Source organism: Centropristis striata, chromosome 21 (genome assembly GCF_030273125.1).
Source record: "Centropristis striata isolate RG_2023a ecotype Rhode Island chromosome 21, C.striata_1.0, whole genome shotgun sequence".
NCBI lineage: Eukaryota > Metazoa > Chordata > Actinopteri > Perciformes > Serranidae > Centropristis > Centropristis striata.
The window spans coordinates 23,788,237-23,810,770 of NC_081537.1; the positions used below are offsets into that span (position 1 = coordinate 23,788,237).

General features: G+C 37.5%; 1 protein-coding gene across 1 annotated transcript in view; it reads left to right on the top strand.

Annotated features, from left to right (window-relative positions):
* The window catches only part of wnk4a (WNK lysine deficient protein kinase 4a), a 65,163-nt gene that overhangs the window by 5,163 nt on the left and 37,466 nt on the right, over positions 1-22,534 (top strand). Inside the window, exon 2 of the mRNA XM_059325077.1 lies at positions 22,128-22,300. Within this exon, the coding sequence (XP_059181060.1) occupies positions 22,128-22,300 (173 nt within the window). The remainder of the gene's footprint in view (positions 1-22,127; positions 22,301-22,534) is intronic.

Consider the following 22,534-nt stretch of genomic DNA (forward strand, 5'->3'; position numbering starts at 1 on the left):
TACTGTTAACTACTTAATATACTATTATCTGGTTTAATTTATTAATTTATAAACACAGAACATGTGTTGGTGTGTTTTTTTGTGTTAAGTCTCGACCTGAAATGTAACTAGTAACTTACAAGTACAAAATTTGCCTCTCAAATTTAGTGAAGTAGAAGTATAAAGCTACATAAAATACTCAAGTAAAGTTTAAGTACCTTAAAATACTTAGTTACATTCCACCATTGAACGTATGACAGTTCAAGTCATCTTTTTTAGTTTTCGTTTGTTGTTGTTGTTGTTGTTACTGTTGTTGCAGTAAAAAAAATAGACTCTAATAGTTATAAGTTAGTCACTAGCCAAGATTTAATCAATCCAGAAAGGATACATTTGGATAAAAAGAATAATAAAGTGAAATAAAATGACACTACAGTCTGATAATGATACATTTTGATGATTTTGTGTTCGGGTTTCTCCAGAAACTCTGGAGAATGTTTTATTTTGACTGTTTTCAAGGTTAGGAATATGCTTCGAGATAATCTGGTGTTTCATCTACAAGATCATATAAACTTTTGATGTTTGAAATAAAACAATCCTGTCAACATATTGTCTCCTGGACTAAACAAGCTGCTGTAAGTTAGCCAATAGTTAAACAAAGGCGTCCCTTTCTTTGGAAATCTGCAAGCATCAAATACTCATGATTAAACCAGTTTGTTATATAAGCAATGTCAATAAACATGGCTGGCTGTGGGTCTAAATGAATTGCTTTTACTGTCACAGTTTAGATGTGATGATAAAGGCTTCAGAATCTGGACATGTTTTGGTTCAGTTGCTTTAAAAGTGCCTGTGCCTTTTAAATGTTCTGTACGAACCCTGTAATGAAGAGGAATTAATCCATCAGGAGCTTTAGATCTTTAGAGACGTGTGTCTGTGAGTTCAGATCTGTTTCTAAAAGCGGCAAGCCAACAAGAAAACCCTTCCCAGGTGGCAGCTACCTAGCAACCCTCCCCCTCCACTGGCTCACAGGTGACTCAGGTGCAATATAGGCAACATAAACTGGCCTTTGAGGGAAATGTAGAGGTTATAAAATATGGATGAGCCATTGTATGGTGTCCTCCCACTTCCATTCAATCAACAGAAAGAGTTTACAGCCTTCTGTAGCTGCTGCTGGACGTCACAGACACCGCTACCTGCACAGAAATATGAAAAGCTGAATCATGGAGCTTCTTACTAACAGCACCCTGATCTACTTATTAACTGGGAGGATTGAGTTCACTGTAGCACATATCCTTCTCGGTGAGCCCCAGTTAAAGGGCATTTGTTGCACAATACCTGGTCTTATTCAAGGTCAGCTCCCAGCCTGCAGCAGACACTCTGACACTTTAATGCTCTCATGTTTCATTTTTAAACCCCAAACCAACAGTCGTTCTTTAATCACGCTCTACATACACAGCCTCGCCATGCTCTATTTCTCCACCACCACCACCACCTGTATTTTCAGCGCTATCAGTGTTTATGGGGGCCGTCCATGCTTAATGCAAGATTGGCTTGAGTTCTTTTAAAAATACCAATTAGCCGATTCCTTGGATGCATAAATACAGACAGAGAAATGGTTTCTCTTTCTTTTTTGGACAATATTTTCCAACCATATCCTGCAACCAGTGCTGGAAGAAGTATTCAGATACTGTATAAGTCCTGCATTCAAAACTTACTAAAGTAAAAGTAGAAAAGTATCAGCATCAAAATGAACCTAAAGTATCAAAAGTATCTTCTTATGCAGAAGAAAAAAAGTTTTTAAAAATCTATAATTTTTATTATGTCGTTTTGATTAAGTGTCACCATTAAAAAAACATCAAAAAGAAGAAGAATTTTTATGTCCTTTTTTTCAAATAAAATTTGACCATAATACAAAGTGAAAATGTGAAAAATTCTCAAATTTTTATGTAATTTTGAATAAAAGTCAAAACACTTAATTTGCACATTAAATGTCCTTCGATTTGCTGACATTTTGTCGACTAAACTATCGAAGAAACAAAGAGACGAATTGAAAATAATGGACTGACAAATCTGTGTTAAAATTACTTATTAATTCAGCTCAACTGTGTGTTTAAAACTCTTAAAAAGTTCCCTGAGGACAGAGTGAAGGAGGATGTAAGATTGAAAGTGGTCTCAGTGTGTAGAAGGAGCTGGAAGCTGCTCTGTTTACGCCTCAGCTCAGAGTTTTAAAGCTCATATTATAGCGGCGGATTAAATTAAATCTGCTAAACCTTATTAAGGTCTTGCTGCAGTGTGTATTCTGAGTTATGAAGTCAAACAATAGAGCTTAAATCTGCCTCTCTGGGCCTAATAGAAGCCCGGCTCTGGCTGTGTAACCTTTTATCTGAATGTGGCTGGTGTTCAGTGACAGAACACCAGCTGAGGGCTTCCTATCAGCTCCACCGTAGCCAACATCAACACTGCCTTTCCTCACGGGGCATCCAGCTTATCAGGCCGCCCAATGTTCTCCGAGGAGAAAGTGAAGGAGGCCCGCGACGATAGCTACAGCTTAAACATGGCAGCACGTCAGCTTGACGCTGGGGCTGTTTGTTTGTTTGCTCTCGCTCTGCACAGTCCTGAGGGGAAAGGCCGCACTGTGTCACCTATAAAACACGTACTGTACTAAATGTGCACTCATTTGGTGATTGGCATGCGAGATACAGCTTGTCTGTGTGGAGCAGTGTGCACCCAGCGCTGGGGCCAGATAACAGTGTCTCATTGGCAGCTGTTGATAATATGTTAGTGTCTTATTTAGGGTGGATACTGTACTGTGGGTGCAGACAGGGGCCTGCGGCTGTTTGCTGCGTTTCTGTTGGAAACTGAATTGCTTGTAGATGTGAGGGCGAACCACTGTGTGTTTGTTTACGTGTCTCAGCCCTGTGAAACACTAGGGACTGTAACTCTGACTGCAGCCCTGCTCACTGACCTTTAACAGCACCTCATCTCTAAAAAAATCTAGAATTTTTATGTCATATTGATTGAGTTTTACCATTATACAAAGTCAAAAAGTAAAAAAAGAAGCATTTTCATGTCATTTTTTAATTAAATTTGACCATAATACAAAATCAAAAAGAAAAAAATGACTTACTTTAATGCCATTTGTAATAAATGTCAGCATAAAACAATATAGAGCATGTATGTTCTGCAGTAAACCAGCAATTTATTAACTTTATGCAAAAATCAACAAGTGTTTTGACAAGCTAATGAGGTAACTTTGTTGAACGCATTTCATTGCACCTTTAAAATAAAAGCACCGTGGTTGTTAGTGTCTTATTTAGGGTGGATACTGTACTGTGGTTGCAGACAGGGGCCTGCGGCTTTCTGCTGCGTTTCTGTTGGAACGAAATTGTTCGTATGTGTGACGGCGAACCACTGTGGGTTTTTCTACACGTCTTAGCCCTGTGATAGTCTGGGGACTGTATCCTGCTACAACCCTGCTCACTGACCTTCAACAGGACACGATCTCTGAGAAAAGACATGTGTGGATTGTATAAACGTACCTGATGCATAAAAGATTTAAGACTTTTACATCTAGAAGTGTCAAGAAATGATGGAATAAGTGTTCCCATAGTCTTGCAAACCTAAATCTTAGTTTATTTGATTCAGTATGACATGTTTTTCCATGATAAGTAGCTTATTAGTGGTGTTTATTATTTATTTATTATTTATTATTTATTATATTAACGTTATTAAATTGTGTTTAATGAGGGGTGGCCAAAATCTTCTATCACGGTATATATTTTATATCAGAGTAACTGTTTACAGTATATCACAACAGTAAAGTGTTTAAAATTAAATTGCAAATTCAATTAAGAGATACTATATAATTACCATACTGAACTTCTATACTAACATAAACAGCCACCTCACATGAGATAAAACTTGAGTTATTAGAAATAAAAGAGTCAAAACAGTTAGTTTTTCGGATTTTTGTGTCCGATGTGTTTTCACAAACCTCTGCTGAAGGCTGAGATTTTTTTGTGCAGGCCCCTAAAATCTGAGATTCAAACTATTTCAGTTTCTATATTTTACTTATTCAAGTCAGCTCCCGGCCTGCAGCAGACACTCTTTTTTACTCTTATGTTTTATATTGAAACCCCAAGCCAACAGTCTTTCTTAGAATTAGGTACCTTACCACTTCAAAAATTCAATCAAAAGCTGGAAAAGAAACCTGAAACATAGAGCAAAAACACACCTTTTTTTTGTTATTAAATATATAATTGTATGTTTCACCACCACTAACACTGTTTCAGAAGCTAACAAATAACATAAACAAGGTGAAAGATGCCAAATACAGTTATTATTCTAATATGTGTGCTGGTTGCAGAGTCTGCTGATGCTTTCTCTGACGGATGCACTGCTCTTTCACTGGTCAACCTAGCACGTGAGCAGCCCCGTCTTTAAGTTATTTCTTCAGTGTTTGTGAGGGAAAACCATTTAAAAACTAAATATAAGTCATAGAAGAAATTTTTGCATACTTTAAACTGTGTCAGCAGGGGGACTTTAAACTAAAACTCTTTAAAAATGGAAGTTTTCAGGTTCCTGAGAGCAGTTACAGGTTTAAAGATGAACGGGATGTGTTGACAACTTCACTCTCCTCCTGCTTGTTCTGCCCAGACCAAGATGTCTTGCCAGGCAGCTGGATTTGCACGAGAATCTAGTGAAAATCCTGCCCTGAATAGCTTCAGCTGTGGAAACAGTAATGCCAAATTTCTGCTGTCTCATGGTGTAGACCAGGGCTGGGCAAGTCATGTTCCCAAGGGGCCACATGAGGAGGGCCGGAATAAATTACAATACAATAACAAGTCAAAAAGTTAAAAAATAAATATTTTTTTATTTCATTTTTTCATTTTAATTGAAGATAACCATAATGAAAAAAAATGAATAATTTAGTCATTTTTGAATAACGAGGTAATAAAGTAAAACAAAATCTATAATTTTTAACTAGTTTTGAATAAATCTGGCATACAAAGTAAAAAAGTGAAAAAAAAAAATGTATGTCCTTTTTTTAATTTTAAATTGGACCATAATACAAAATCAAAAAGTAAAAAATGACTTACTTTAATGTCATTTTCAATAAATGTCAGGATAAAACAATATAGAGCATGTATGTTCTGCAGTAAACCAGCAATTTTCAGGCAAAAAGCAAGTGTTTTTGACGAGATAACAAGGTAACTCAGTGTTTTTTGTATTTCTGTGCACCTTCAAAATAAAAGCACCGTGGTTGTTTTGTCTGATTTCCGGTATAGCATCATATCGCCTATCTCTATTAACATTTAACTGTTAACTGGAGCTTGCAATGTTTGTCCACAATTTTTATTAAAAAAAAAACAATAATTGCATTATTACCTATTAGTCAGGCTACGTTGGAACATATTAGTACAATAACGCTTCACCAACAGTTTCTGATTAACAGAAAACTAAACATGATATCTCAGATAAGCCCAGTATTCAGCCGGCCGGGCTACTGGCACATACAAACACACTAATCTGACTTTCTGTTTGGTTTTCTATGATGTTAAAGGCCTCAGCAAACATCCAGAATGTTCTGTGAAGTAATAACAGAGAATATGTAAAGATATAATTGATAAGCTTTCATCTGCTGCTTATCATAATAAAATGAAACGAGGTAATTATTTTCATCTGTCAGCAGCAGCACAAAGCCTCCCAACGTGCAGCTCTGCCTGCCAGCCTCAGACTGGGAACACCAAGTGGAAAAAACACATTAGAAACTTGTTCTTTCCGTGCCAGATGTGATGACGGAGCTGATGCTCTTTGACGTTCAGGAGCGAGCTGCTGGCAGAGCCTCCGTCCCTGCTGAGTCGCTGCTTTTACTGCTCATCCCTCCGTGGATCGATTCTTCAAACCATCCGGATTTGTTATAAGTTTTCCAGCTTCCAGTAATAGTATTCTGGTGACCCATATATTATAAAATCACTGGCTCGGCTTTGTGTTTTGCAAGCTTGTTTCTTGACTCCAGGGTTTGTCCTTTCAAGATAACATCAGTATACATTCCTGTAGAAGAATATGGTGTGTTTACAGTCATCACAATGGCTCTGTGTATGTCTATAGGATATGGACTCCATATCTTGGACACTCCTCTATTTATTGGGATTAGCTTTGCCTGTAAATGCATATAGGAATCTTCATTCTTCAGAGGATTTCTAACCCACTTTAAGGCCTCTGCACACAGGTCAATAACAGCAGTCCTGCAGGTTAGTTGCATGTCAAACTAGTCGTGTTTGCAACAACTAATTTCTCTGCACATTTTGAAGAGAAATCACATGAGAAAAGTTTGATGGAAACACCAAAATTTCATAAAACCTTTTCAACGTTTTTATGCTCGTTGAGGTGGTTTTTAGTCTTTTTCTAAAAAGAGTTAGTGTTGCTTGTTTTTGTCTTTTCATGGGATTTGTTGACGATAGTCGTGTTTGCATCAACAAATTTCTCTTTGCATTTTAAAGATATGCATGAGAAACGCTTAATGGAAACTCCAAAATTGGATAAAAGTTTGCATAAAAGTTTTTACCCTCGGTTGAGGTGGTTTTTAGTCTTTTTCAAAAGATAGTTTATGCTCTAAACAGGAGATGGAAACACTTTTATCCAAAAAAGAAGCAAACATTTAACTCACATGACTGATCAGCTGTTTCCTCTGACATGAAAGAATGATTATAAATTATATAGATTCCTGAAGACTTCTCTCCATTTTCTCTCAGATTAACAACCTTCTTTTTTGTTCTGACCAAAGTACGTTTATGCAGATTTGCTTATTCACTCTAAACCAGCTGATGGAAACTCACTAATTTGCATTTTCTTTAAGGCAACATTTCAAAATTTGCTTCTATTTTAATGGAAACATGTCTACTGTATCAGATGGGTCCAAAAAATATTGTTGTTGGTTGTAATCTGTGCCGAAACAGGTCTCGGTACCAAACTTGGATACCGAATTGTGTCACTATAATTGAGTTGTTTTGTACGACCAGTAGGCCAAAACCTATACTATACTATACTATACTATACTATACTATACTATACTATACTGTATTTTGTGTACAATGATGTATGTCAAAGAAAAGCAGCAAATCCACATATTTCAGCTGCATGTCGTCATCTTGATCAATTCTTCCAGTCATCAACTCGTTCTTTCATCACATGTTGACAACTGAAGATTTCACCACGTTTCACACTTTGGAAAACTCTCCCCTCGTCACAGTGCTGTGAGTATTGACAGTGTGTGACTGTACAGCCGTTCCATTGGAGGAAAACATGTGGTCACGCTGCAGTTTGGGCCCTGCAGAGGCCCCGTGTCCTGCTTCCTAAACAAACCAAGTTTTAATAGCTGTTGGGGCTCTGAGGCCGTAGTTGGCGCTCGGTGGGGTCACCGCTGCTAGTTCCTGAACTGGCCGTGTGTGTCGGAGCGTGCAGCGCGGAGGTGTCGGGGGTGTAAATGAGTTTCCATGTGAGTCCTGGGATGAATCAGCCATTGGTGCACAGTTATGGCTGTACCTGTTTGGGATCCGGCACGTTGCAATACCAATCAAACAAACACTGTAATGTGTTTTCTCAGTCAACAGAAATTATTTGTGGCTTGAACTGTGTAGATTTAGTTATGTCACGTTCATGCCTATCCAAATCTTTATTCTTCAGAGGATTTCTTACCCACTTTAAGGCCTCTGCACACAGTTCAATAACAGCTGTCTTGCAGTTTAATTGCATGTCAAACTAGTCGTGTTTGCATCAACAAACACTTTGAAGATCTGCATGAGAAAAGCTTGATGGAAACACCAAAATTGATAAAACTTTAGAACGTTTTTACGCTCGTTTGAGGTGGTTTTTGTCTTTTTCGAAAAATAGTTAATGCTCTAAACAGGAGATGGAACAGTGACGTAATGACGTGACTCTTTAGCCTGCGGAAAAGGAAACGCTGACAATAACTGTTGCTTGTTTTGCTCTTTTAATGGGATTTGTTGATAATAGTCGTGTTTGCATCATCTAATTTCTCTGCAAATTTGCATGAGAAAAGCTTGATGGAAACACCGAAACTGGATAAAAGTTTGCAAAAAAGTTTTTACTTGTTTTCTAAAAACTGTCAATGCTCTAAACGGCCTCAAAATCTGCATACTTTTGCCCCAAAGTTGAGCAGCAGCCCAGTCCAGCTTTCATAAATCTTTCATCTTGTTGCCTTCCTGTGAAAGGGCACAGCTTACATACCATCACTTGGTAAACCGTATCCGGTCCTGGCTGCCAGAGCCACTTGATAGCACATCCTTGTTTGTCAGTGTAACACTATGCAGCTGCACCCTCCTGCAGCCACCGTGTGCAGAGTACAAACAAAACCAGTTACCCAACAACTTTCACAAAAACATCCATAAAACACAAATCTGGTGAAAGACGAGAATGATGCAATTTTCAGGAAATTCAAGTGATATTGAAAGACTTTTAGCAGCTTTATACGAAGCAATATTAAAGATGAAAGCCTTGCTGAGCCTCCGGCTATAACGGCCTCAGACGGCTTTGCTCCGAGGCTCTCCTGTTTGAACATCAGTCAAATAGTAGTTCAAACTAAGCTGAGAATATATTATATATTGTCCTGAGGTTTCTGCATCAAACTGTGACCGCTCTCTTGATGTCAGAGACCTGTGGCTCCCAGACTGGAGGTCAAAACTCAAAAGATTGAACTTCATTGTCATTGCACAGAGCAAAGGTTCTCTCAGACTGTAGAAATAATCACAAACTGGAGATGTAAAGACTTAACTCAACCAAGAAAATGATCTCTCTCTGTATTTCTATTCAGTTAGAAGACAGGGAATGTGCACGATTTATACTCCAAGCCATGTTAAATTGCGCAAATGTTTTATTTTCTAGTCTAATATTCACGTGCAATGCAGTTCAACATCAAATTCAAGTTTAAAGATTCACAAAAGCTCCAGTCTGTGCATTAACCCTCCTGTTATTTTCGTTTCTCAGGAACAGCAATAATGTTCATGGGTCAAGTTGACCCGTGGCATGTTCAATTATCCAGAAGAAACTTAAAAATCCTAATAAACATTGTTTATATTTCATTAATAACTCCATTACTAACCATTTCAATCAATATTTAGTGCAATGCTGTTCTTTACCTCTCACAGATCTGGTTTCAATGAGGATAATTCACTCATTTTTCTTTAAAGAAATGCAAGTTAAACCTTTTTTAATGTACATTGGAAAGACCTACATATTAAATACAATGGTTTTACATGATGTTGGTTTTAAAAAATATATATATTTTAGATTTTTATTTTTTGTATTTTGTGAAAAAATACTTAAAACTATTTTTTTTTAGATTTTTAAACTTTGAAATGGGTTTGACTCGCAACATAGGAGGGTTAAAAGACAGTAATACATATTTAAATTGTCCATAACTTAAAGTAAAATAAAGCAGAAAAGCTGATAGACATTGAAAACATGATAGTTTAGCACAAAAGTGTGTTTAATATTGGTATATAATTCCTTATAAAGAATATTTCTACACACTCATACTGCACTTTCTTCACTCCATGAAACATATTTGTTGGTACACTGATATTTCAATGATGGCCTGAATAATAACAAGCAACTTCATATAGAAGAAATTTGTGTATGTCCCTGTTTTTAAAACAAACAGTTTGGTAAACACTGGCCGAGACCTTCTGACGTATTCTGCTGTTTGTGATTGGCAGCTAAAGCCGCCTACAAAACGTAAACCATAAAAACAAGTATGTGCAAATATTGTAACCGGCGCCAGAAGATTCTAGGAATCCGCCCAGAAGGGACAAACCTTCAAAACTCGTCAGATCTGTTGGTGTCATGAACTCGTCGAGGCCTGCCGTCGTAGTAACGGTAGCCACGACGATGATTACCGTAAACATGTTAAAACAGACAATTCAGGTAATTCTTGGACAGGTTCCATCCACTAACGTCAATGATTAATGATATATGTGAAAATTACAACCGCTAATGTTTTGTAAGAAATGATTGATGTCTTTTTAAACAGTTATTATGTTGCTGTTATGATACCCAGAATGACTCATTCTTATTATGAGGTTACTGAGGTTATACACAATGAAAAAAAAAGTAAAAGATGATTGATATTTATGTTGTTGTAACATAAATATGACCATAATACAAAGTGGAAAAAGTAAAAAATAAAAAAAAAGATTACGTCTTTTTAGTAAATATGACCATAATACAAAGTAAAAAAGTAACAAAAATGTTTGATTTTATGTTGCTGTCCAATAAATATGACTATAATACAAAGTGAAAAAGTAAAAAATCTATAATTTTTACGTCATTTAAGTAAATTTAACCATAATACAAAGTAAAAATGTATCATTTTCCTGCCATTTTTTCATAAATGTGACCTTAATACGAAGTTTAATAAAGTGAAAAATCAATAACTTTTTGTCATTTCAATTAAAAATGACCATAATACAAAGTAAAAACAAAAAACAGCATGGATCATTTTTATGCTATTTTACAAATAATATGACCATCAGAAAGTAAAAAAATCAATACTTTTTATGTCATTTTGAAGAAATGTCATCATAATACATTAAAATTATTATAATATTATCTGTTTTGAACATAGTTGACCATAATACAAAGTAAAAAGTAAAATAATCATAATTTTTAATGTAATTTTGAATTAATGTCACCATAAAAAAGTTTAAAAAAGTAATAAAAAATATTTTTAATGTCATTTTTTGTTAAACATGACGTATTTCAAAGTGAAAAAATAAATAATTAATTTTTATGTCATTTTCAATAAATGTCAGCATAATAAAAAGTTAAAAATCTATAATTTTATGTAATTTCTAAGTATATCTGACCTCAAAAAGTACAAATATCAAAAGAATAACATGTATTCCGGTACAGTAGAATATTTACAGTCTCAGTATCTGATCTGAGAGCTTGTAACAGATTATTGGTCGTGTCTGCTGGCTGCTCTCAGTCTCATTTTAATCAGGTTTAAGAGCCCGCAGGTTCTCCTCGGCTCTTTATAGCTGCAGAAGACGTAACCGTGTAGGACGCGACAGGCTGTTATGTCCGCTGAGTCCAATGCAAAATACTCAATAATGGGCTCAGTGTGCAGGAGCAGCAACAGCTGAATGTTGGTTATTTATGGCAGAATCTCATGTGACACACTGGCTGTTTATTCCAATAAGTCGGCTGCTCTTATCAGTCGTACAGTAGATAGAAATATTCACATATTTGTTCATATCTTGCCTTATAGATCATAGATGTGTCTGATTGCACAAACAGTAGTCGAAAGTACATTGAGCGCATTTTTTTGAGTATTTCCATTTGAAGTAACTTTTTATTCTTATATTTCACTAGATTTTAGAGGCAAATATTGTACTTTTTAGTCAGACTGGTCTCCCCTCAATAACGTCATTATAGGTTGTTTGTACATGCAGCAAAATACGACTCATATTTACGTTTCAGACTTTTCCTTCGTCACCATTTCATTCGCAATTTGGAGTTTAGTTGGTGAGGGAGGTGATTGAGTTGAACAAATGGTGGACTTTCACCAGGAGAACAGCGTTTGTGTCCCGTTGTGCAAACGACTTTTTACGTAACTTCTGTTTTCTACATAACTATCGTGGGTCAAGTCACCCTCGTAACTACTTCACTTCCAGCATTTACGTACATTTATTTACTGTTTAAACTGTCTGTTTAAACTGTCTAACCAGGAGATGTTTTGCCCTAAACCTATCATTAGTTTTTTCGTAGCATAAATAAACAGAAACTGCAGCTTTAACCACACTAAACAGTATGTAAGTAGCTAAAAGCTGTGGTGGAATGTAACTAAGTACATTTAGTCAAGTTCTTTATTTAAGTGTAATTTTGAGGTATTTGTACTTTACTTGAGTATTTACATTTGATGTAACTTTCTACTTCAATACATTTTAGAGGCAGATCTTGAACTTTTTACTCCACTACATTCAGCCGACAGCTTTAGTTACTTTTCACCACAAGATACAATATAAATACATGATCAGTTTAAAGTGATAAGACAACAGTAGATACGATAGTTATAATGGGCTCTATCTTTACCAAATTAAAATGCTGCTTAGATGAATGCATCAATACAAATAATCCAATAATACATTTGGAATAAATGGGTTCATTCTGCAGAACGAGTACTTTGACTTTTGATACTCCAAGTACATTTTTGACACTGATACTTAGTAAGTTTTGAATGCAGGACTTGTACTTGTAGTAGATTGAGCTCAGTGTGGTATTAGAACATTTACTGCACTAAAGGACCTGAATACTTCTTCCATCTCTGCTGCATAAACACGTCAGATTGTACGACATATAAGCGTCTCTGCTGTGTTTCTGAGGACAGACTCTTCCAGGCCGTGTCCTTCAGGCATCTTGTGATCCCTCTGTGGTTCGCTGGGTTCGCTCAGGAGGACAAATTGTTTGTTCATTCACACTCTTCTCTTCAAATGCCTTTTACTCTCCCCTGCAGCATTGCAAAGCTTCCTTTCCTTGCAGGGTTATTTGATCAGACTCGTGCAAGAATGTCCCCCCCGTCTCCTTTTAACGTTGACATCTGAGGTGTCTCAGGTCAAACTGGTCTTCAGACTCAAACACACCACCCAGGATGAGTTTTAACGTCACAAAGGGGGCTTTGTTTATAAATTACTGGTGAATTATTGCCTGTGATGAGTCTTAAGCATGAACTGGACACCTTTAAGTCACATTCACACTCTCAAAATCTGCATAAGTTGAGCAGCCATTCGAGGCATCGTAAATCTTTCATCTTGTTGCACAATAAGTCATTTCTTAATTACAAGCTGACATGTAAGCAGCAGAAGACAATGATGCACTGCTTTCAGTTGTGAAAGAACCATATTTGTGGCGTGCAAAGGAAAAGTTAGCAGTAACTGGAAATTTCGCAATGCAGATCTGCAGGTTGAAAGGCAGCAGGATTATTAGGAGCAGAGAGGTTTTAGAGGGCCGCAGTGTAAGCACAGAGCCGTTTATAGAGGGCCGAGGTTTTAGTGAGTCACTGAAAGCAAACAGCAGACAGGTTAAGAGATGTTAAGAATAACAATGTAAACACACTCTAAAGATACAGGATCTCCACGGCTCTAAGAACAAATCAAACATAGTCTCTCAAACAAGGTGATGCAACACTTTCTGAGAGCTCAAACTGGACACATCGGAGAACTTGTGCAAATATGCCGATACAGAGACAATTAATCCAGGTTTTTCAACTGTAAAATCTAGCGCACACGCACATTTGTTGTTGTTTTTTTACAATTTTCTCAATTAAAAGGAAATAAGTCTATAAATGTGTATTTTTTGTTATTTTTTACACAAAGAGGAAGGGAAAAATGTTAATTTGAAACTCCAGCACAATAAAAATATACTGAAAAAAATATTTAAAAAAATACAAAACCCAACAACATTATTCACAAATCAAAATCAAATCAAATAGCCTTTATTGTTATTATATACTCAACTATACAATGAAATTGGGAACAACACTGCTTGAGGTGCATAGTTAAAGCAATCGTAACAAAGAAATAAAGTGAGTAAAACATTTAAAAATACCGTAGAAAACTGAGCTAAAACACAGACTAAAACAATAAATACATTTTTAAAAATGCATAAAATACCACTGAAAATACTACAAATGTGCCGATATAGAGACAAAGCACAATTATGTCCAGGTCTTTCAACTGGAAAATCTACCGCACAACGTGCATTTTTTATAAAATTCTAAAATAAGATTACATCAAATAGCATAAGTCATATGCTATAAATGTGCATTTAATATTTGTTTTTATTATGTTTGAACTAAAACAATGAACAATAAATAAATGAATATAAAAAATAGATAAATTATGACCGGAAATACTACAAATGGTATAGATTGTATCTTGCACATATCAGTTTTCTTGCACAATTGAGCATTTATAATGAGTCCTATCCTTGCTTATAAAGAGTAAAGGCTGCAAATACACAACCTAGTTTAACAAATCAGCCTTTGTTCCAGACCGGCAAATCATACATTATGATAAATAAAATTTAAAAAAAAGGTTGCTATTTATGAAAACGTACAATCCCCTCATTGTATATTCACTTTTCTCAAGTCTGAGAAAAACTCAGTGTCTTTAAGGACTCTGTAACGACTGTGGAGCAGTTTTCACAGTTTCAAAGTAAACGGATAAATAAAGAATCTAAACAATCTGTATAAATGTTTTTTTTATGTGTTTAGGACATCAAAACCCTACAAATATGTATAAATATGTTGTTATCTAACTTTTTAAACGCCTATACAATCATGAAAAAAATTATTAGACCACCCTTGTTTTCTTCAATTTCTTGTTCATTTTAATGCCTGGTACAACTAAAGGTACATTTAGTTGGACAAATATAATGATAACAACAAAACTAGCTGATAAGAGTTTAATTTAAGAGCTGATATCTAGATATTTTCCATGGTTTTATTGATAATAAGCAAACTCATTATCAAGAAAACCATGGAAAATGGCTAGATATCAGCTCTATTTTTGTTGTTATCATTATATTTGTCCAAACAAATGTACCTTTACCTGTACCAGGCAATAAAATGAACAAGAAATGGAAGAAAACAAGGGTGAGCAAACTTTTCTTCCATGACAGTATATCAATATTGAGCTCAAGAATCCTCCATAATCTGGGCTATAAACTCTCTTCTTATCTAGAAAAAGAGTCTAAAGAGTCTTGCTCGACAGGCCGACATTCAGCGCTGAAGTGCCCGAGGGAGACACTGTAATCCTGCTTCTAGGTCTCTGTTACTCCTGCAGGTAATTATCGGGCGCCACCAGTCAGGTCAGGCCGTCGGGTGTGAGCGCTGCAGTCAGAGGCCAGTTTGAGTCCTCAATCCTGATGAGATTAATGGCTCACCTCGCTCTGCCCGCTCCATTTACACAACATGTCAGGTTTTCCTTGGAAGGGGCACAGTGCAGCCTCAGTTCTCACCTGCAAACATCTAAATGCATCACTGTGCCCGTGTGAGCACCTACGTGCGTGTTTATACGGAGTGCATGTCAGCCTGTCAGCCTTAGAGGCATGAGGTCAGACTTTTTGTCTCTTTGACCTTAATCTTGGTCTTGGCGAGCTGGCCGTCAGCTGGGCGGCTTTCCTGCTGTCTGCTCTGCCACCAGAAGGCCTCGGAGGTCTCTATCTGCTGCTCGCTGTCAGCATCTGGAGCAGAGTTATGGCCTGTGAACAGCTATTCAATCAGAAGTTAATGACAGGAAGACGCAGGGACGGCCCACCTTTAAGTCCCGGACAGGGTTCGCACAGAGGTCGAGACAAGACTGGCGGATGATAGGGCTGGGCGATATGGCCCTAAAAGAATATCATGATATTTCAGGGTATTTTTTGCAACAACGATATTCTTGACAATAGGACAAAATACTGAAAAATATATAGAAAATGTGATTTTTCAAACTTTAATCAAATCAAACTTTATTTATATAGCGCTTTTCATACATAAAAATGCAACACAAAGTGCTTTACAAAAAATAAGAATAAAAACAGACAATAAAAATGACAAAAGCCACCCCTCCGTCCCCCACATACACATCTGTAAGTATACATACACAAACATGCACACACACGCATTTAGTCATGCACGCACACAAACACACACTCAGACTCACAGGCACCGAGGATCCAGATGAGGAAAAAGCAACCCGTGGGAGCATCCACACTGAGAGGTGGCAGAGCCCACAGCCATATCAAAAGTTTAATTAAGTCATTTTTAAAATTATTTTTGACTCGGTATAAATAAAAAATCATACAAAAAAATGAAAAATCAACCATGAACCTAAAATGCAGTGTAAACTGTTGCCAAATACAAAAAATGTTCTCTTGTTCTCTAGAAGTATTTGTTTTTATGAGCGTATTTTTCAATTGGTTTATTCATTATTGTGCTACAGGGTGGTGTAGTGGGGAGCACTCTTGGAAAAGACTGCTGCACTGCTTCTTATAGCTAAATAGTTATTTATGTCCAACCTTCCCAAAATCAATCCCAAAATATTGACAATAGTAAGTAATTTTTACAGTCTATGTACAAAATTATTTTTTATTAATCATCCTTTTTATATAAATGATACCATAACTCCCTCCAAGCCACTTATACAAATTAATTACCACTTTCCCCTAAAGTTTATAAAGGCTTTAGGCACCAACCAAGTATTTAACTGATACTAGATGCATCTAAAAAGTACTGTAAACTGGTTGCCGTCAGTACTAAGCTAAGTTCCCCTGAGGACAAGGACACACAACAAAACATATTTGAGCCACTTAAAAACACAACACTTCTAAAAAAAACATGTCTATTTGCATGTTCTCCCCGTGTCAGCAGGGGTTCTCACCGGGTACTCCGGCTTCCTCCCACTGTCCAAAAACATGCACTTAGGTTTAATTGGTGACTCTAAATTGCCCGTACGAGTGAATGAGAGCGTGATAGTCTGTCTCTATGTGAGACCTGTCCAGGGTGACCCTGCCTCTCTCCAAATGTCAGCTGGGATCGGCTCCAGCCCCCCTGCGACCTAAGTGCGGATAAGCGGTTAAGGATAATGAATGAATGATTAATTATTTAGTCTATTAAATGTCAGACAAAAGTGATAATATTCACAATTGTGACACCTTCAGTGTTTTTTTAGAGTCACGGCACAAAAGCAACATTTTAAGAGCTAGAACTAATGGATGCACCTTTTAAAAAGTTATTTTTAGGGCCCATTTAAAGTGCAAACTGTCCATTCCCATGTTCAGCCGTGGTATATACCATCAGGCTGTGGTGTAAAATGTTGGCTGATATGTCGTGTTCATGTCCTGGTTGTCATAATAGGGGCGCTGACAGGGACTTCTTAATACCAGTGGCTCCTCTACCATCAACACAGCTTATGTAACTCCACTTATGTGGCACCGAGCCCACATATTTCCAGCCCCAGACCCCCAACTCAACACACACACACACACACACACACACACACACACACACACACACACACACCTCCCAGCAGCAGCTAATAATAAAACATCCAGCTGGAAGCGAGGCGACCGAATGAGAAAACTTTTAGACGAGGCTCATGCACACACCTCTTGATAAACCCAGACTGTTTTTATGGATGTGCACGCTTGTCTTTTCAGAGACGAGATGGTTTGTTTTTGTGGCTCCCCCCTGCATCGCTTTCTGCAGAGTTATGCAAGGTTTTATGGCCTCATTTTCCAACGAGGGGAGGCGGGGTGGGGGCAGATAGATGCAGTCAAATATCCCATGGAAAAAGTTTGATAGAAGCCTATCTACCACAGCTGTCAACAGAGGATTCCTTCTGTGGGAAATGCCACAGGGCTCTGACTAAAGACAGAAGTCATTAAGTCTAATGAAATAGATTAATCCACAGTAATGAAATAAATGATCATGTTTGGTAGACGGATTCATTGGTGGCTGTCATGATGTGAAAATCTAAGTCAAACTAAAGTATGACTGCATGACTTTTATTTGTGCTGTTAGTCACAGTTTAGGTGCATGTGTTCACTGGAAGGAGGCATTGTTATCCTGGAATTAGCCAGCACCAAAAACAATACAGTTGCATAACAAAGTTAACAAAGCTCTCGACTTGTGCTTCCATCTGCACTCAATTTTCCACAGATTTTTCTACTCTTTTGACATTTAAAGTGAACAGTTGCACAGGTTTTAGATGAGTCACATGAAGAGGACTCCACATCAGGACTTTTGGTTTTGGCAAACATCATCCGCATGTTAGTATTTCTAGTAGATCTTGTGGTTTTTTTGAGGTGTCAGATTCTCCGGCTGGCTTGGCTGCAGCAGGCCACAACTCAGGCATGTTTTGCACTTTGACTTTGTGCTGCAAACAGACGATCCACAGGAGACAGAGCTCGCCACGCAGCAGTCTGCTGTTATCACACTCAGATACATGAATATCCAGATGCACATTAGCCCATATACCCAGTGACTTACTCACCCCGGATCACACACAAGCTGTTCACACTCTTATATTCACCCCAGTGTGTGTATGTGTGTGTGTGTGTGTGTGTGTGTGTGTGTGTGTGTGTGTGTTTTTTTTGGGATTCAGCGATCTCTAGCTTGCATAAACAGCTAAAAATTTCAATATCAATATCAATATCCTTTATTTAACAAGGTGAAAAAGATTTAAAATCTCTTTTCCAAGAGTGACCTGGCCAAGACGGCAGCACAAAAGCAAAAAAAAAAACAAACACACCAGACACAAATAAAATACAGTCACACACTACAATAAAAACAAGAGTTGGATTACATGATTACACAGTGCAATCACAAGATCCAATTGAGCTTATTTCTCTAAATTTCCCGTCTTTAAGGTTCTAAAATTCATTTGTATACCACATTTCACAAGACAATTTAAAGTTATTTATGTAAAACAATAAAAGCATCAAGAGATAATGCAAAAGGACGTTTATGAAAATAAGTTCAAATAGAATAAAACCGGTATAATAAAAGGAATAAAAGCTCCAGCGCAGCGTGAGCCAAAACTAAATTGAACGTATGAAGCACAAATTAGATTTATTTGGAAGATGCATGAAGATTTCTGTGTTCTAAAAGCCTTTTTGGTGGCATTTCAACATGTTTTAGTTATTACTTTAAGATGTTTTCATTGCTTTCCCCAAGACATTTAGTATTTCTGACAGAGCTCTTGTGGTGTTTAAGGAATAGGCTGCAGCCTGTCCACACATCATAAACTGATCACTGTCCACCTAAACGCTCTGCTTTTCTAGGTGAGAGGTCGTCTCTGCGTCTCGCTTTTTGAGAGCCAGAGGGCCTCAGGTTTGAGTTGTAGTATGACGGCTTGACAGGTGACTGACGCCAGGCCTGTCACGATAATTACTATATCGACTTATCGTTTAACCCTTAATAGGGCACTCATTGAAATACTTGAAAATTCCAAATTTCAACCCTAAAGAATTTTCATTTTTACATTGGAGGTCAAGGTCAATATATACTAATAAAGTTAATATTATTATATTATTATCATACTGATTGGTCAGATATCATGGTGCCTGATCTTTGCTGATTAGCTGGAAGAAAAATCCATGTAGTTCTACGATCAAACAGAGAGACATGGGGACCCCATTTTATATCCACTGAAGTTACCAAATATAGTTCTTCGCCCGATAAAGGGTTAATATACTGTATATAAAATGAACACAGTAGTTTTTTTCTGGACTTAATATATTGTCATTTACATGCGTGACTTTATGTGCTTTTTGTGTTGTGTTAAAGTAATGCTGCAAATGTTTGACAGGCAAAAAATCCCAAGCAGCCACTCCAGCTGTTTATATGTTATTTTAATAATAAAACAATACAATACATAATGTTTATCTCAGTGCAATGTTTTGTTAACAGAGCCTGAAAGTCTATTTTATTTGTTTTGGTTGTAGTTTATTTATTCATGTTTTATTTATCTAGGATATTTTAATTGTATTTTTATTTCTTTTCCACGTTTCAATTCCAATGTTTAATATTCTCCAGATTTAAAAATTAATTGTTGTGGAAAAGGATGTACTTATTATGGTCTAATATTGTTATAAAACTAAAACAACATCGATAAAACAATACTATCGTTTATCGCAATAGTTTCTGGGAAAATATATCCTCCTAGGACATGTGTTATTGTGACAGGCCTGACTGATGCAGGTAAAAGTGGTGCTGCGTTTTGTGACTTCAGACAGTCTAACTGATGCAGCAGCAGCTTTACTCACTAGGAAAGAGCAGAGAGGAAGGAGAGTGAGAGCGAGAGAGAGTGGCGGTCAGCTTGATTGTAAGCATAAACATATGCAGAGCATTTTTCCCAGAAATCTGCCTCAATGCAGGATTCATGGCCCTGAAGTCTCACAGGAGTTTTCCACTAACCACCCACCACAGGCAGAGTTACTCCAGCAGCAGCTAAATTGGGCCATTCATCCAAGAGGAAGCACAAAAATGTCTTTGTTCGTGCAGCGTGATTGCAGCGTTTGGTCCAGTTTTACCTGGATCTTCGGAAACCCTCCCCCTTAAATTTGTAAAGTCTTAGCTCTCCCCTTATTGGAAAATAAGTGTGATTATGTAACTGGAGGGTGGCCTAGATGGATGGACCTGTGGTTTCCTGAGCTCGTTAGTTAAAGAAACAGCAATTTATCATAAAGCGCTCACGTGTATTTGCATGCTGTGTTTATTGCTGCCTGCTTATGTAACCATGCATAACCCTGACAGACCAGAGCTCCGCTACTGTCAACACAACTGCATTTTTACAGTTGACACAACAATCTCACCTCAAGGTCCATTTAGTGGAGCTTCTAATCGTGTCACATGACCTTCACCAGCAGAAGCAGTTGTCATTAAATTGTAGATGTCTAAAGGACTTTTTCAACCTAATTAGCATTAAAGTTCATTCCTGAGTCTCACCTTAAAGTCAGTTTCTTCATTTATTTGCAGTTTACATGCATACTTTTATCCCTTTTTATCTCCGTGATGGTCTGGTTTTTCAAGTACACCACTTACGTGTTTGTGTATGTAAACATCATACTTGGATGAATCTTTTTATCCTGGTTTCAACCCATTAAGACTGAAGTCCACCTAGAAAAACACCCACTAAAACCCAAGCATTGTTTCCTATTTATTGCATTTCATCGTGTCTTAAAAACACATTGACGTCCCATCTGGTCTAAATGGGTTAAGAGACACGAATATGCTAGTACGAGTCATTCTGTGACATGAAAACACTTTAAAGAAAGAACAAGTAGGATTTCCAACAAACAATGTCTCTGGATATGTATTTTCTTCCTTCTGTAAATTTTTCTGTGTTCAGGATGTTTACGGGTTTCTATTTTTGGGCACTGGGTGTGCAGCCGCCGCAGACACAGCGTGCACGGTGTGCGGGCTGCACGCTATATAACAGCCACCAGGTGCCAGATGCTGGGCACAAACATGCCAGACACTGTGCAGAAAAATACAAATATTGTGATGCAACAAAGCTCGCTCCAAAACAAAAGTGACTCTTGAGTTTGTTTTCATCCTTTGAATGTTGTGTTTGTAAATCCTACTTATTGTGTCTTTAAACAGCTTTATGCTCATTCTCCGCTATATGTGCAGATGTAGCCTCAATTTGATGTAGCAGCCAGTAAAAAAAGTGTGATTCGTGTAGATTTTTTAGCCTTGGTCTTGCTTTCCCCCATCGCTCTGCCCCTGTTGCTTCTCGTGGGGTTTCCCGGAGGTGTGCATGTCTGCCGCTTTAAACTCTCATTGTCTGACTGAGCAGGCCAGTATTTGGACAGTTTGATAGCTTTGCGTCCTCCTGGGTGTTCTCACTGTGGACAGTTATTATTACTTTTTTTATTCCTTTTTGCCCTGATGTGATGTTCCCCTTCATTACTTCTGTAGCAGGAGGGTAACATTCACTCCAGACTGAGTTTTTTCCCATATCCTCCTACTAAAATGGACCATAAAGCCGTTTAAAAAGAGATATTTTGAATATTTTTTCAAAAGTTTCACTCTGATGAGTTTGCACCGCTGCGCACTAACGAGACTTTTGGCTGCTGTTCTGCACATTTTCTATCAAAGTGCATGCAATTTTGTTTCTTTTAGTGAAAATGTATTGCTTTTATTACTTGTGATAAAAGTCAGTCAGCAGTGTTGAGACCTCAGAATCACATATTTCTGTGTCTGTCATGCTAAATGTAAAGTGAACTTCTCCTAGCAACAATTAACAACTTCTGTTTACTGTGAAAATGACAGTGTGGTGGATACGTCAGTCCCTACAAAACAAAACAATATATCTTCCCTCCCACACAGAAATTTTCTAACACAGCGTGGATATCAGGCTAAAAGAATGACGTGCAACGGAAATGCAATTCCGATTATCAGGCTCATAAATTCCCCCCTCGGGCATAAACAAACTAATGTTATCGTATCCAGTCACTAACCAAACAGCCGTTCCTGACACAGTGATTAAGATGTCAAAGACACTCCTACAGGTCATATCCGTCATGTTTCTACTGCTTCTCTTCACGCAAACACACTCATAACGACGTGTTTTCCTCCACAGACCCGTAAGCTGACCAAGGCGGAGCGGCAGCGTTTCAGTGAGGAGGTGGAGATGCTGAAGGGGCTGCAGCACCCCAACATCGTCCGCTTCCACGACTCCTGGAAGTCGACGGTGAAAGGCCACAAGTGCATCATCCTGGTGACTGAACTCATGACGTCAGGCACGCTCAAAACGTGAGTCTGTCCGTCCAGTTAAAGTAAACACTTCCACACTTAGAAACGGTTCATATTTGAGCTTCTTTCTTTCTGAAAGAAGAGTCACATTTCTCACAAGGCGGATATCCTTTTTCTCCAAATAAAACCCGTCATTCTTCCAGAGCAAAGAGGATATCTGTCATGTTTGACAGCTTTTCTTTTGTTCTGCAGCATAAGGAATGGCTCCACTTTGGATACAATGTTCTTGGAGAG